Source organism: Leucoraja erinacea, chromosome 28 (genome assembly GCF_028641065.1).
Source record: "Leucoraja erinacea ecotype New England chromosome 28, Leri_hhj_1, whole genome shotgun sequence".
NCBI classification, from domain to species: domain Eukaryota; kingdom Metazoa; phylum Chordata; class Chondrichthyes; order Rajiformes; family Rajidae; genus Leucoraja; species Leucoraja erinaceus.
This window is the reverse complement of record NC_073404.1, coordinates 16,346,624-16,360,610: the sequence shown is the minus strand read 5'-3', so window position 1 is coordinate 16,360,610 and position 13,987 is coordinate 16,346,624. Positions and strand designations below refer to the sequence as shown.

Here is a 13,987-nt window from a genome sequence, read left to right as displayed (position 1 = left end):
AGAAATATGGACCATGTGGAGGCAGAATGAATTAGTATCTTCTTCCTTGCAGAAAATTTGGGCGAAAGGGCTTATTCCAGTGTTGCACATTGCTTTGTATATTCTATACAAAGGCAAAAGATAGTGTGTTGGCCATATATATGTTTTATATGTATACAAATGATTATTTGCATCCATGCCTGAGTTTTGGATATACCTGCTTGTTCATTGTGTGTTTCATCTGTTATAAATGCATACATTTATATGTGTAAATTTGAACCTTTTCATAGTTTTTAAATGTGTCTATAACCGTGTATGTGTATGTGTGTGTGCCTGTCTGAGTGTATTTGTGTAAAGGTATGAGTGATATTGCTAGTTGGGGGATAAAAACATATGTAAAAGCACAACCAGTTGGAGACTATGTAATTTTACACCTGGTAGCTGTGTAGGTTTTTAGTTGAGTTGAGGCATTCGCCATTTCCTAAATTCTCACCACAATCTTGAACACGAACGGCAAGCATCATTCAATTATTTGCGACACAAGCTTAATTTCTCAGAGGGAGGAATATTGTGTGTACACAATGTACTTCTCAAATCGATTCCTCCATTAAAGCAATTAAACAGTTTTCACGAGTGACGCCTGGTGAAAGGGGCAGTGTCTTGACAGCTGCACGTCCTGTCTCATTTGCCAGGTGAATATCACTGGCTGTGCTTTCAGGACAGAATCGTGAGTCTCACCTTAGCAGATTCCACAAGGACTTTCAGCATTGTGCTGTCGGCACAAACAATAGCAGCAGTTGGGAATGGAGCACTAGTACGTCAATGCAGCTGTCAGCACAAAGGCTTTCAACACCTGCACTAACCAGTTGTTTTCAAGGACTTGGCTTTTAGGTCGACTTTTTCTTTAATCATATGATGCTCCTGAATGGATAATGAGAAAGTTGAAGGAAACCTGATTGGCTGCCGTGCTCTGACCACATCTGTCACCATGGCAACTAGATCTTACACCGACTGCCCCTAGTTCGATGTTTTCCAGGAACAAACTGATTCTGGAAAAAATTTAACCCTGTGGAGTCATTTTTTACATTTTAGTCTTTGTTTACTTGGTTGATATTTTACATAGAATTACATGTAATCTGTGCAGGGAATAGATCTTTCAATGATACTCACTTCAATTTGCCACTATGTGCTGGTATGTGCAGAACATTCAAGTCTCAAACCTTACTTCATCTAATAATATCAACATTTCCTATTTTTCTTGCGCCCCTCATGTTAAAGTACCACATATGTCAATGGTATTCGACGGAAGAAGGCAAGTTTGATTTTAAATTGATGCATGGGATAAAGGTAAGGGTAACAATTGATGAGAGTCTTACTGCCATGAGAACAATAGTGTGGGGACCGGCAAAGGAGTGTGGCTGGTATCCCAAGCGATACGAACAAAGTCAAGGTCCACAGAACCTGCTGCCAGAAAATCTTACTAATCTATTACAGTGGCGTGAGCCTTCCACTCCCCTTCAGGGACTGGAATCCATGATAACAGAGAGATCTCTTACTGCAGCATCTTGTCTGTGCTGCAATGGCAGTGTGACCTCAGCCTTCAGACATGCATCAATGTTGGTGTGAAGCTGGCTTTCGACGTCACAGGCCAGGTTGGAAATGGACTCCATCACACACTCAGAAGATTCATCCAAGCTTTCTTACAGAGCGTGCAATGCTCCATGCGTCTCAGTGCTCATCAGCACTAGTACGTAGACTGCACCAGTGCAACATGGAATTACACAACATGGAAACATGCATAAATCATCCATTTTACATTGATTATATATTAATCCCATTTGTTTTTGTTCTCACTGCATTGCCATCAATTTCCCCCAGATTCTAACACTCACAGAAAATGGTGACAAGATACACAGGTAGATAGGGGAGTGAAGAAGGCATTTAGTTTACTTGTCTTTATATACAAGTGTATTGAGTATAAAATTTGGGGCATCATGTTGCAACTTTACAAAAGATTGGTTAGGCCACTTAGGATATTGTGTGCAGTCCTGGTTACCACAGTATTAGAAGGATATGATTAGCATTAGAAAGTGTATAGAAGATATTCACCAGGATGTGGCCTGGAATGGTTGGCTTTAGTTACAAGGAGAGATTGAATATGACTGGGGATAGATACAAAAAGCCATAGTAACTCAGCGGATCAGACAGCATCTCTGGAGAAAAAGAATAGGAGATGTTTTGGATCGAGACCCTTCTTCAGACACATTGTTGGGATGAGACAGGGATTGTTAGTGGAACACAGACTGAGGGGTGAATTTATGGTGGTTTCCAAAATCATAGGGGGCATAGATTGGGTAGATAATCACACACTTTTTTCAAGGGTAGAGGAGTCTAAAACTGGAAGACATAGTGAGGGGAAATATTTAAGGGGAATCTGAGGGACAAACTTTTCACACAATGTGATGAGTACATGGAATGAGCTGCCAAGGGGATTGGTGGAGACAATTACATGCACTTGGAAGGTACACAAATATGAAAGGATTAGAGGGATTTAGGCCAAATACAGGTAAATTAGATTAGGATAGATAGACATCTTGTCGGCATGGACAAGTCTGGCTGAAAAGCCTATTTCCGTGCTGTATAACTCTAAGATTTTGTTATCTGCACATTAGGGACAATTTACAGTGACATTTTATAATTTACAGTTAACTTATATGTCAGCGTATCTTTGGGTAATGAGAGCAAACTGGACCATAACCACTTGGTTACAGACAGAACATGCAAACTTCACACAGGCATTATGTATAAAACCCAACTTGCTGGAGCTGTACGGTAAATGTAGGATTTCCTATTGTGCCATCCTGTGGTGTGATTCTAAACCATCAGTGGAAGCAGTACACAATCTCACTCTCCGGAGAGCAATGTATGAATTCTGCTTTCCTACTAATCTGACTGCAATCCTCTCAGTCCACAGGTTGCCAGTTTTGATGCAGCTGTTAGCCAGCAGCATCTTCTCCTTCAAACTCATCTGACAATGCAGATAGCAGCAATTATAGAAATGACGGTGATGTTCAGAATGCTGATTCCGAAATATCACCCATTCCTTCTCTCCAGAGATGCTGCCTGTGTCACTGAGTTACTCCAGCTTTTTGTGTCTATCTTCGGAATGCTGATGATGGAAATGTTTTGAATAGTAGAAATGTTGGATTCATGCAAGTTCTGATGATAACACTGGCTGTACTCTGGAACTATTTTAAGTAGTGTGTTGAAAGGGATCACTTGAAAACGGGAAACCAAAATCTGAAAATTGTCCAAAGTTAATTTGGTTTCTGAATACCAGCTTAGTGTCTTCTTAATAGCTTTTCCTTCAGAACACTTAGAGGGAAGGGTAGCAGATGAAAACATTAAGACACACAAAATATTGTATTAATATGATAACATTTATTTTTTTGCTCACCATTCATTTTATTAATAAAGTTTAATATTGATCCAACAAATAATTTGGTAACACATTTATATGGTTGTGTCAAAGCAAAAGATACAGAAGGGTTATGAGAAATATGCAAAGTGGACATGAACTAGAACCACTGCCTGTAATTGTGGTACAAAGTCATTCCGTGATTCTAAGGCACTTGAAAGAATATGATGGTCTCATTGTACGCTGTAATCATTTAATGATTTATGATTTTAACTTTTGAAAAGTTCAAATTATTTTTGCCAAAGTCTAGAATATAAACAGAAAATATTTAATAATCTGACTACAAACTATTGAGGCAATAAGTATGATTAGCTCACACCCAATTAATTGCATTGGTGTTAGCTGGTGGCAATGGTTGACTATTGTGATCCTGCAATAGCTTTCTCAGTACAGTATTGTGTTAGCTACTTTGGATCAGGTCAGTCTATCAGTGCAGTTCTGGGTATTATGTGCTGTCTTGGTGCATTGCCTGCTATTTGAGATGGGTACACTCTTCTTTGCTACGGCAGTCACTTCTTCGTTGCTTCATTTGTCTTCTTTGAATCCTGCACTCCAATCTCAGCTTTAGTCTCATAGGTAATAGGGATGGTGACCTCAGAAGACTGCAGAGCTGGTTTGACCATTGATGCTTCGACCGTTAGCACACCAGTGGGTGACAGTGCTGAAGAAACTATACCAGGGTCGATGCCTTGAGGGAGGCTGAAATGGAAGGGAAGAAAAGGTTAGACTGAACAATATTATTAAATGCATCACAACCTAGACCTAAATGCTCGCAACCTAGACTTGAGTGACAGACAACAAGGCCTTAAAATTAGATTTTCATCGAAGAATCAATCACTTTAATAATTACACTTTTGAGACAAATGTTCTACTTCTCCTAATGGCCAATATTCTGTGCAGACACTAATTCTGATGGTCATGGATTAGACCAGACAATTTAACATTAAATATAAATCATTACTCTTTTGAGCCAAGAGGGAATTTCTGGTGAAATTTCTCTTTAGATGAAGGGATTCAGTGTAACATTAACACATTTGGAGATGACATAAAGCTGGGTGGCAGTGTGAACTGTGAGGAGGATGCTATGAGAATGCAGGGCGACTTGGACAGGTTGGGTGAGTGGGCAGATGCGGTTTAATGTGGATAAATGTGAGGTTATCCACTTTGGTGGCAAAAACAGGGAGGCAGATTACTATGTAAATGGCGTCAAGTTGGGAAAAGTGGAAGTACAATGGGATCTGGGGGTCCTTGTTCATCAGTCAATGAAAGTAAGCATGCAGGTACAGCAGGCAGTGAAGAAAGCGAATGGCATGTTGGCCTTTAGAACAAGAGGAGTTGAGTATAGGAGCAAAGAGGTCCTTCTGCAGTTGTATAGGGCCCTAGTGAGACCACACCTGGAGTATTGTGTGCAGTTTTGGCCCTCTAATTTGAGGAAGGACATTCTTGCTATTGAGAGAGTGCAGCGTAGGTTTACAAGGTTAATTCCCGGGATGGCGGGACTGTCATATGGTGAGAGAATGGAGCGGCTGGGCTTGTACACTCTGGAACTTAGAAGGTTGAGAGGGGATATTAGTGAATCATATAAGATTATTAAATGTTAGAGGTAGGAAACATGTTCCCGATGTTGGGGGAAATCCAGAATCAGGGGCCACAGATTAAGAATAAGGGGCAAGCCATTTAGAACGGAGACGAGGAAACACTTTTTCTCACAGAGAGTTCTGAGTCTGTGGAATTCTCTGCCTCAGAGGGCGGTGGAGGTCGGTTCTCGGGATACTTTCAAGAGAGATCTAGATAGAGCTCTTAAAGATAGCGGAGTCGGGGGATTATGGGGAGAAGGCAAGTTCGCGATAATGAAGATAATGTTTCTGCCAGCTTGTCAACTGTCAAGTTTTAAATAGCTGTACATAAAGTGTGGGGAAATTGTTTCCCACAGCTTTATCTCATGTATACAACGGCAAATAGTTTCCCACAGCCCTATCTCATGTATACAACGGCAAAAAGTTGGTTGAAATGATCTGCAAAACCAATGTAGATGGGAGAGTATTAAGAAGAAATAGATAGAGAGCTTAAAATGGAATTGGGGTACAAGTGAATAGGTAAAGCAAAAATCAACAATTCATTCGCTGGATTCAGTGGAGCTTTTGGCCTTCCACAAAAAGCAACAGGGGACTTTTATTTTCAATGGCGGTTTTGGGAACAGCTTGTGCCTCCAAAGACCAGTATTGAGATCATTCTCTCCCAGATTTAATAAAGACACTTACACATTGGACCACTCAAAAATTAAGTAGGGCTTAGTTAGAAATTGTTCGATGGGTGTTTATTCGATGGAAATGCAGCCACAGATTCTACTTTATGGCAGGGATTGGAAGGCAATCCATTTTGCAGGAACATCTGCGCTTTAAAATCGGAAGTGAATGTAAATATTGCATGGATGTGCAAATTTATACCCACACGATTTTTCATGGTCAAGGTGCTAGATATGTTTAAGGTCATACCTTATCTTGATTCTGTATCTTACTATATTGCAAATGAAATGTAAAATATGGCCTGCAAAGTTATTTTTGATAAAGCTGTAAGATACACTGGAATGTAGAGATCTGTGGTGAACCTGGTCTATTGCATAAACTGTTATTGATAGTTGGTTTCATATTTTCAGGATGAATGTAATGTTGTAATTACCAATTGTTAATATTGCCTTTGCTGCAGACCTAAGGTATTAGCTTGTAATACAAGCACGATGGCTGAAAAGTCACACTCAGAGATGAATTTATGATTTTAATATATATCTGTACTAAAGTACTCTGGTGATTAAGGAGTTGGGGGTGACAGGAAGAAGACTATTTTAAAGAGTCTATTGTTTAGGAGGAGTTGGTTTGACTGTGGGTCCAATCAACAGGGTGAGACATGTCAGAGCTATGGTCAGCTTCAGTACCTGGGGAAAGGAGTTGGGGGACAATAGTGGTGTGGAAGAGGTGGTATCAAATCTACAGCCAGGATTAGGGGTCAGTGTGGTCATTGATTGAGGAGACGGTGAGCGTGGTTTAATGATGAGATGGTGGTCAGGTGAGCAGGCAGGCATTCGGTAGTAAGTGAGTTGACGGGTTGATGCATGGCAGCCTTGGCAGGTGCTGGGAATGTGAGGGCATGTGGGGGAATGATGGTTAGTTCCAGGGAGCAGTGTGGGTGGCTCGAGCCTATGGGAGAGCAGGGTGAGTATCACTTTTGAAGCACACCTACTGGTTCACCTCCCCATGCACCCTTTAAGTCAGGCAAAAGCAGCCACGTAATTTGATAAATGCTTGTAATATGATTTATAAAATAATTCACTCACAGATATTTTCGAGTAAAACATCTTGAAATGAAGCCATGTTCATCTTGTCTCTCCTCATGTTTACCTGCAAAGGAGAATTATTGAACTAATTTTAGCTGTTAACATTTTTTTATAAAGACCATAGTCATAGGGCTATACAGCATGGATGGTGTATAGAAGGGTCTTGTTCCGAAACGTCACCCATTCATTCGCTCCAGAGATGCTGCCTGTCCAGCTGAGTTACTCCAGCATTTTGTGACTACCTGCAGCCTAACTCATCCATAGCGACCAAGTTGCCTAACTGTGCTAGCCCAAAATGCCTGCTCCTGGGCCATATTCCACCAAACCCTTCCTATTCTTGTAGTCATTCCAGTGCCTTTCAAATATCATGATTATACCTGCCTCTACAACCTCTTCAGGCAGCTTATTCATTAAACTTTGTGTCAATACGTTTCCCTGCTGGTCCATGCAGTGTCTTTGTTCTACAAGATCAGACATGGTAAATCGCCATAATTCACAGGTAGTGCTAAATATGTTTTCTGTGGGCATATTCATTTATTGCAAGAGAATACTTCCCAGTATTAGCTGAAAATTGGACACTTGAAAATAAACAGACTGTTTAAAACAAGTTATTCCGAAATATAGTGAAGAGCACTACAGCTAAAAGGGCGTTCGGCTCACACCTATTGTATACCGAACATGATGGCCAGTTAAACTCATCTCCTCTGTCTGCATGTGATCCATTCCCTGCATATCCATGTGTATGTCTAAAAGTCTCTTCAATGCCACTATTGAGTATGCTTCCACCCCCCCCCCCTCCCCCCCTCCTCCAATAATACCAAGGGCTGGGATGTTTCAGGAGGACACAGGGCTGATGTTATAATCTCATGATAGGCATTGTGTCAATCCTATGTTGTGTAGAGTAGACTTGGTGCTTTAGGCAGTGATGTTCAAATCCTACTGTTCCCAGGGTGAGCACTATTCCAAACCTACTGTGTCCATGTTGGGAACTGTTCCAACCCCATAGTCTACTCTACAGGACAAAGATCTCCCACTCCCATAGTCTACACTGTACAATGTGAGCCCGTGCATTGTCGTGTTTTAGACCTACTGCCAGCTTTACTGCAGAATGGGAATCTCTATATTGTCTATGTGGTGACTATTTGCATACCTTGGATATTTCTCCATATCTTGAAGAATTTCACTGTGACTTGTCACATGTGACAATAAAGTATTAATTCATTCATCACATTCCATTCCACAATACATTCCTTCCTAGCGTTGGTTTTTGGTCAGCACCACTCACCCCAACATAGCTAAGATAATGCATCAGGGAATTGACTATTCCTAGTGCATAGATTTTTAATATCATTGTGATTTTTAAAATTGTGTAAATTTGTCCAATTGTTTTGTTCCAGATGTTTTGGATCAGATGGGGAGTCAAGTTACCCAGATCACAATGTTACTGATTTGCGAGAGATGAACACAACGCAGAGGTGAACCCCTCAACAGGCACAGGTAGCCATTTTAGCTTTTTTAAATTTTGAACTATTACGCTTTAGTTATTTTTTGAATATTTCTGCCAATTGCTGTTAAAGAATAGGGTGGGGGTTTAATTTAAGTTATGTTCATACCATTTCGCGCTTAGAATACGTACTAAGAATACGTACTAAACTAGCTTCGCCCTTAACTTTAAAACATGTGTGGTAGCGGTGTGTTGCCCAATGACATACAGTAAGGGGCCGTGGTGCGGACGAGGCTACCGAGCTCGGTGGGAAGTTTGTTATGGAGCGGGAGCGATGCATCGGAGACCGTGACTCAATTTGGAAAGACCCTAGTAATAATGCACCCCCATTTGGACCAATGAATGAGGCATGGACTCAGTTGAGCTCCAGCAAGATCATGCATGGACATCAATGCAGGCGGAGTAAGTAACACCCAAATGGTCACCCCGGGGAAGAATTAGATGGGAGATAGACACAGAATGCTGGTGTAACTCAGCGCGACAGGCAGCATCTCTTACTCCAGCATTTTGGGTCTAACTTCGGTGTAAACCAGCATCTGCAGTTCCTTCCCACACAATAGTTAGTTGGGGTTGAGGTTGCCCGCTGTTAGTGTCAATTGCCTACCGTTAATCTCCACATATCCATCCTTGGTTTTGACGGTAATCTCCTCGGGGGCGAATTGGTTGACATCCAAGTTGACCCTCCACTTGTCCGAGGTGACCTTGATTTCCGAGATGCCGGTGCTCTGCTGGCGACTGAGAGCAGCAACAGCGGTGGGCGCTGGGATCTGCGCCACCGGTTCCGCCGCCGCCGGGGCCCTGGCTCCAATTGCAGGGAAGGGACGCATGTAACCCGGCCACATGCCCTGCCAGTCCGCGCCCCAGTCGCAGCCCAAAGCCGGCATGCCGAAGGACTGGTCGAAAAGCCGGCTGGGGTAGTGCCAGTCCCGGAAAGGGTCCCAGCTGGGGCTGCGCAAGAAGCTGAAGGGAATCCGCCGCTCGGACATGCCTGCAATTAGAGGTGGGCGCAGAGCTGGTCAGGGAGACGTGCTCGGAGCTGGTCAGACTGCGGTCAGGACTGGGCTCTTATATATCTGCTGCCTGTTCTATAAATGGAACAGGTGCCCCAGTATAGGGGAACAGTCATTGTTGTGGAATGCGACCGGCTTCCAGAGCATTCACAGTGGGAAGCTTCTAGTGCCCTTTAATTGTGTAGGAAAGGAGAGGGGACCGATAAACAAGGGTGGACACAAAATGCTGGAGTAACTCAGTGGGACAGGCAGCACCACTAGAGAGAAGGAATGGGTGACGTTTCGGTTTTAAACCAAATTAGAGGCATAGTCATAGAGTGATACAGTGTGGAAACAGGACCTTCGGTCAAATTGCCCACACCAGCCAACATGTCCCAGTGTTAAATCCAAGGAAAAGGCATATAAATTGGCCAGAGGAAACAGCAAACCAGAGGACCGGGAGAAATTTAGAATTCGACAGGAGAGGGCAGTTTAATGTGGATAAATGTGAGGTTATCCACTTTGGTAGCAAAAACAGGAAGGCAGATTATTATCTAAATGGTGTCAAGTTGGGAAAAGGCTAAGTACAACAGTATTTGGAGGTCCTTGTTCATCAGTCAATAAAAGTAAGCATGCAGGTGCAGCAGGCAGTGAAGAAAGCGAATGGCATGTTGGCCTTCATAACAAGAGGAGTTGAGTATAGGAGCAAAGAGATCCTTCTGCCGTTGTACAGGGCCCTAGTGAGACCACACCTGGAGTATCATGGATGCATTGGTAATCATTTTCCAATGTTCTCTCGACTGGATCAATTCCTGTGGACTGGAGGATAGCCAATGTAACCCCACTTTTTAAAGAAGGGAGGGAGAGAGAAAACAGGGAATTATAAACTAGTTAGCCTTACATCGGTAGTGGGGAAGATGCTTGAGTCGATTGTCAAAGATGTTATAGCAGGGCATTTGGAAAGCAGTGACAGGACACCCCCAGGGTGCCACTAACTAGGGAGTCTCAGAATTTAGACCAAGCAATGATGAAGGACACTCAATAAGTTTCCATGTTAGGATGCTGTGTGACTTCACATCGAAATATGGAAAACCGATGTAGGAGGAGGCCATTCTGAACTTCAAATCTACCTCTATTCAATGTGACCATGGCTGATTATTCAAATTAAAACAAAACAAACTGCTGGAGCAACAGTGGGTTGTGCGGAAACATTCTCTGCCCAGTTTCCTCCACTAGCTGCTGCCTGACCTGTTGAATTCCTCCAGCAGTTTTCTTTTTTGCTCAGGATTCAAGCACGTGTTGCCTCATGTTACTGCTTCACTTCACAATCTCCTCTGAAGAAGGATTCCGACCTGAAACGTCGCCTATTCCTTTTCTCCAGGGATGCTGCCTGACCAGCTGAGTTACTCCAGCATTTTGTGTCTATCTTCAGTATAAACCAGCATCTGCAGTTCCTTCCTATATGTCTCCTGAAAGAATGCCCACTTTGAAAACGTTCTCCTCCAGAGTCTGAAGACGGGTCCGTACCCGAAACTTTGTCTGTCCAATGTGATGTCTCTTTCGCAAAATCATGCTGACTTGTCATTTTTTTGCTTAACAAATTCTATGTTACAATGGACTCTTTGCTTTTATCACAACTAATTTCAGACTAATCAGACACTAATTTCCATTTTAAACAATGGAGTTACATGAATGGAACTAACCCGGAATCTAGGAATTGTTGGAAAATAATGACCAATGCATCCACTACTTTGAGACCTTATGTATTGTGAGATGCAGATTATCAGGCTTTGGGGATATATTACCCTTCAATCCCATCTATTTCTTTAACATTGCTTTCCAATGAACACTAATTTCCTCTCTGTTCCATAGAAAATAACTCCCACCTAATTGGTTTCTCCTCATGACAATAATTCTCCAACCCATCAGCAGCATCGTAAATCTCCTTTGCACTCTTGCCAATACTGCCTCATACTTCCCACAGTGTTGTGCCCAGAAATGACCATTGTGCTCTAACTAGTGTTTTATACAGTTCCAAAACAATAGAATTTGAGCTGGGGAGGATAGCTTCAGCATAAGCGATTGCCCACTTGAGTAAATTGAGAAATGGCTTTTTTGCTGAAGATTGAAAATGTATGAATTCTGTACTTCGGAGGGTTTTGGATGCTCAGTCATGAAAATATTCGAGGCTGAAATTCATAAGCTTTTGGTCACTAAAGAAATCAAGAATGGTGAAGGTTGAGAAATCAGTGGATCGAGGTAGAGAACTGCGAGTGAATTTGAATGGTGGAGCAGCTTTGTGGAGTCCTAACTTCTACCTCTAGAAACAAGGAACTGCAGATGCTGAGTCATTAAAAAATATATACAAAGTGCTGGAGTAAGTCAACGGGTCAGGTACATCTCTGGAGAACATGGATAGAGTACATTTTGTTTTGACTCAGGACCCTTTTTAGATTCCTGACATGATGTTTGCTTATCATCTTTGAGCAGTATATGCTATCAATATTTTAAAATAATTATATCCTGAACATAGGGTATCATCTCATACTTATGTCAACACAGAAACAAAGCATTCAACCTTTCAGGTCCACGCCAGTTGCCAGGAGTCCTTTCCTGTCCCATTTCTTTCCTGTTTACCTGTCTCACTGCAATTTATTCTCTCACCATGCCTATCAATTCTCCTTTGATTCTATTTTGGTTTTAGTTTTAATCTATACAAAGGGTAATTTACAGTTGCCAATTAACCGATCATATAAAAAGGCAGTTGTCACAACTGATGTTGGAACTTTTGTAAACTCCGTCAGAACAGAAATCTCAACAGAGACAGGAAGAGCTAAACATAACACTGTTTTTTGAATGATAGAATGTTTAATGAAGGATGCATTTCCTCGCCCCACGTTTCCATTCCTTCTCAAAGATTTGTTAGAAAGATTTCTATTTTTATTCATTTTTCAGAATGCTTTCATCACTTGCTAGTTGAGCAGCGGTGTTGAAGGGACGGATTTTTAAAACATCGTAACATCAGGTTGATGGTGCTAACACAATTATTGGAAAGTAACTTCCAGGATGTGGACTCGGATGACAATGAAAGCAGAGCAAAATATATTCCAAAGCAGGATGCTGTGTGCCTTGTTGGAAATCTGCAGAAGATAATATTTCTTGTGTCCTTCTTGATGGTAAAGGTGATGTTTTTAAAAGATATTGTTAAATTATCTTATCTGGATAACTGCAGCAAAGTTTGCAAATGGACACGTGATATCCTGGTGCAGGTTAGCAGTAATGAAACTTCAGGATGATGGATGGGATAGCAATCATATAGGCTGCTTTGTCTTGAATATTGTCACGTATCCTGAATGTTGAATGTTGAATTTCACACTTTCAGGAAGACAAAACACAACTTCCACGTAAGTGATGAATATTCCATCACACTCCTGATCTGTGGTTCATAGTTAATGCTTTGTGGAGTCAGGAGTTCAGTTATTCACTGCAGATTATCAAGATCCTGATCTGCTTCTATGTGTGGGAGGTCCAGCTGACTAGGTGATCAATAATGACCCCTGTATATTGATGGTGGAAGACCATGCGGTGGTAATGCCATTGAACATTCAAGAATAAACAGTTGGATTCTACCTTGTTGGTGATGGTTGTTGTCTGCTACTGATGGCATAAAAATACATACCACTTACCCACACATGCCCTAGTTTGTCTAGGTCTTACTGCATGTGCACATTGAGTAAATTATTTTCTGAGGAGTCATGAATGGAGTTCAACATGGACCTTTAGATTTCTCCAACTCTAACCTTGCAATGGCCAGAAGGTCACTAATGAAGCAGCTGAAGCTGGTTGGGTTTAGGTCATTGTGCCAGGAGCATTTGCAGGGATGTTCTGGGGCTGCAACAATTGACTTCCACCAAGCACAACTACTTTTTGTGCCACGTTCAACTTTCCCTCATTGGAACGTTTTATCCTTCATGGTCATTGATTTCAGTTTTACCAGGAGCCCTTGGTGCCGTATATACTGGGAGCTGACTTTTAAAACGAACAATACCCTGAAAGGTTAGTGTCCACAAATTAGCTTTTCTTTCTGTGACGTGTGTTCTGTAATTTCAGCTGAATGGCTGAGGAGGCACATGAGCAGTTGTAGTCAATTGTAACTCTACTTCCCACTGACTTGGGGCATGGAGACTTGAGCAATTGGGAGCCAAGTATTGTGCTGGAATCAGTACCGTAGCCCAGCATGATATGTCACTAAAGTAATTGGAGCCACCATGCAAGCCACTATCACTGAAAAATACTTCAATAGAAATGAAAACTGTTCTATCCTAGTTTTCTGCGCAGTATTCTCCACGGAACACAATTGAAAGACATATGTGGCAATTAAAGGTTTGGAACTAAGCTTCTGTACGCAATTCAATTGATTACTTGGATATTGCTGCTCAGAATTACCAATGAATGCTATTATACTGCAGTCACAGTCCACACACCACAGGGTATCTGGGATTTTGACTGACTGGTCCTTCTGTGAATAACATCGGTATAATTCTTGCCACTGGGTTATTTTTAGCTTTGCACGGTGAGTGCGTGAGTAATGGACCACTTTAATCATTCGGCCGTCCAATGGGGGACCAAGTTGAGAAGTGAGTTTAGGATGTGAATGTGCATTAAGGTAATAAAAGTTGTATAAGGCAACGAAGACGCTAAAAATA

At 41.8% G+C, this 13,987-nt stretch overlaps 1 protein-coding gene across 1 annotated transcript; it reads right to left on the bottom strand.

The window, feature by feature from the left end:
- Window positions 1-3,400: 3,400 nt before the first annotated feature.
- hspb1 (heat shock protein, alpha-crystallin-related, 1) lies at window positions 3,401-9,340 on the bottom strand. Its single transcript, XM_055657867.1, has 3 exons — window positions 8,897-9,340; window positions 6,789-6,852; window positions 3,401-4,156 (listed from the first exon to the last, which is right to left on the bottom strand). The coding sequence occupies exons 1-3, from the start codon at window positions 9,276-9,278 to the stop codon at window positions 3,967-3,969; spliced, it is 636 nt and encodes a 211-aa protein (XP_055513842.1). The 5' UTR covers window positions 9,279-9,340; the 3' UTR covers window positions 3,401-3,966.
- Between the last annotated feature and the right edge of the window lie 4,647 nt (window positions 9,341-13,987).

Coding starts and splice junctions, on each gene's coding strand:
- hspb1 (XM_055657867.1), bottom strand. CDS start 9,278: ATGTCCGAGCGGCGGATTCCCTTCAGCTTCTTGCGCAGCCCCAGCTGG. Junction 6,853..8,896: donor TGGATATGTGGAGATTAACG/GTAGGCAATTGA, acceptor TCTCCTTTGCAG/GTAAACATGAGGAGAGACAA. Junction 4,157..6,788: donor TGTTTTACTCGAAAATATCT/GTGAGTGAATTA, acceptor CTTCCATTTCAG/CCTCCCTCAAGGCATCGACC.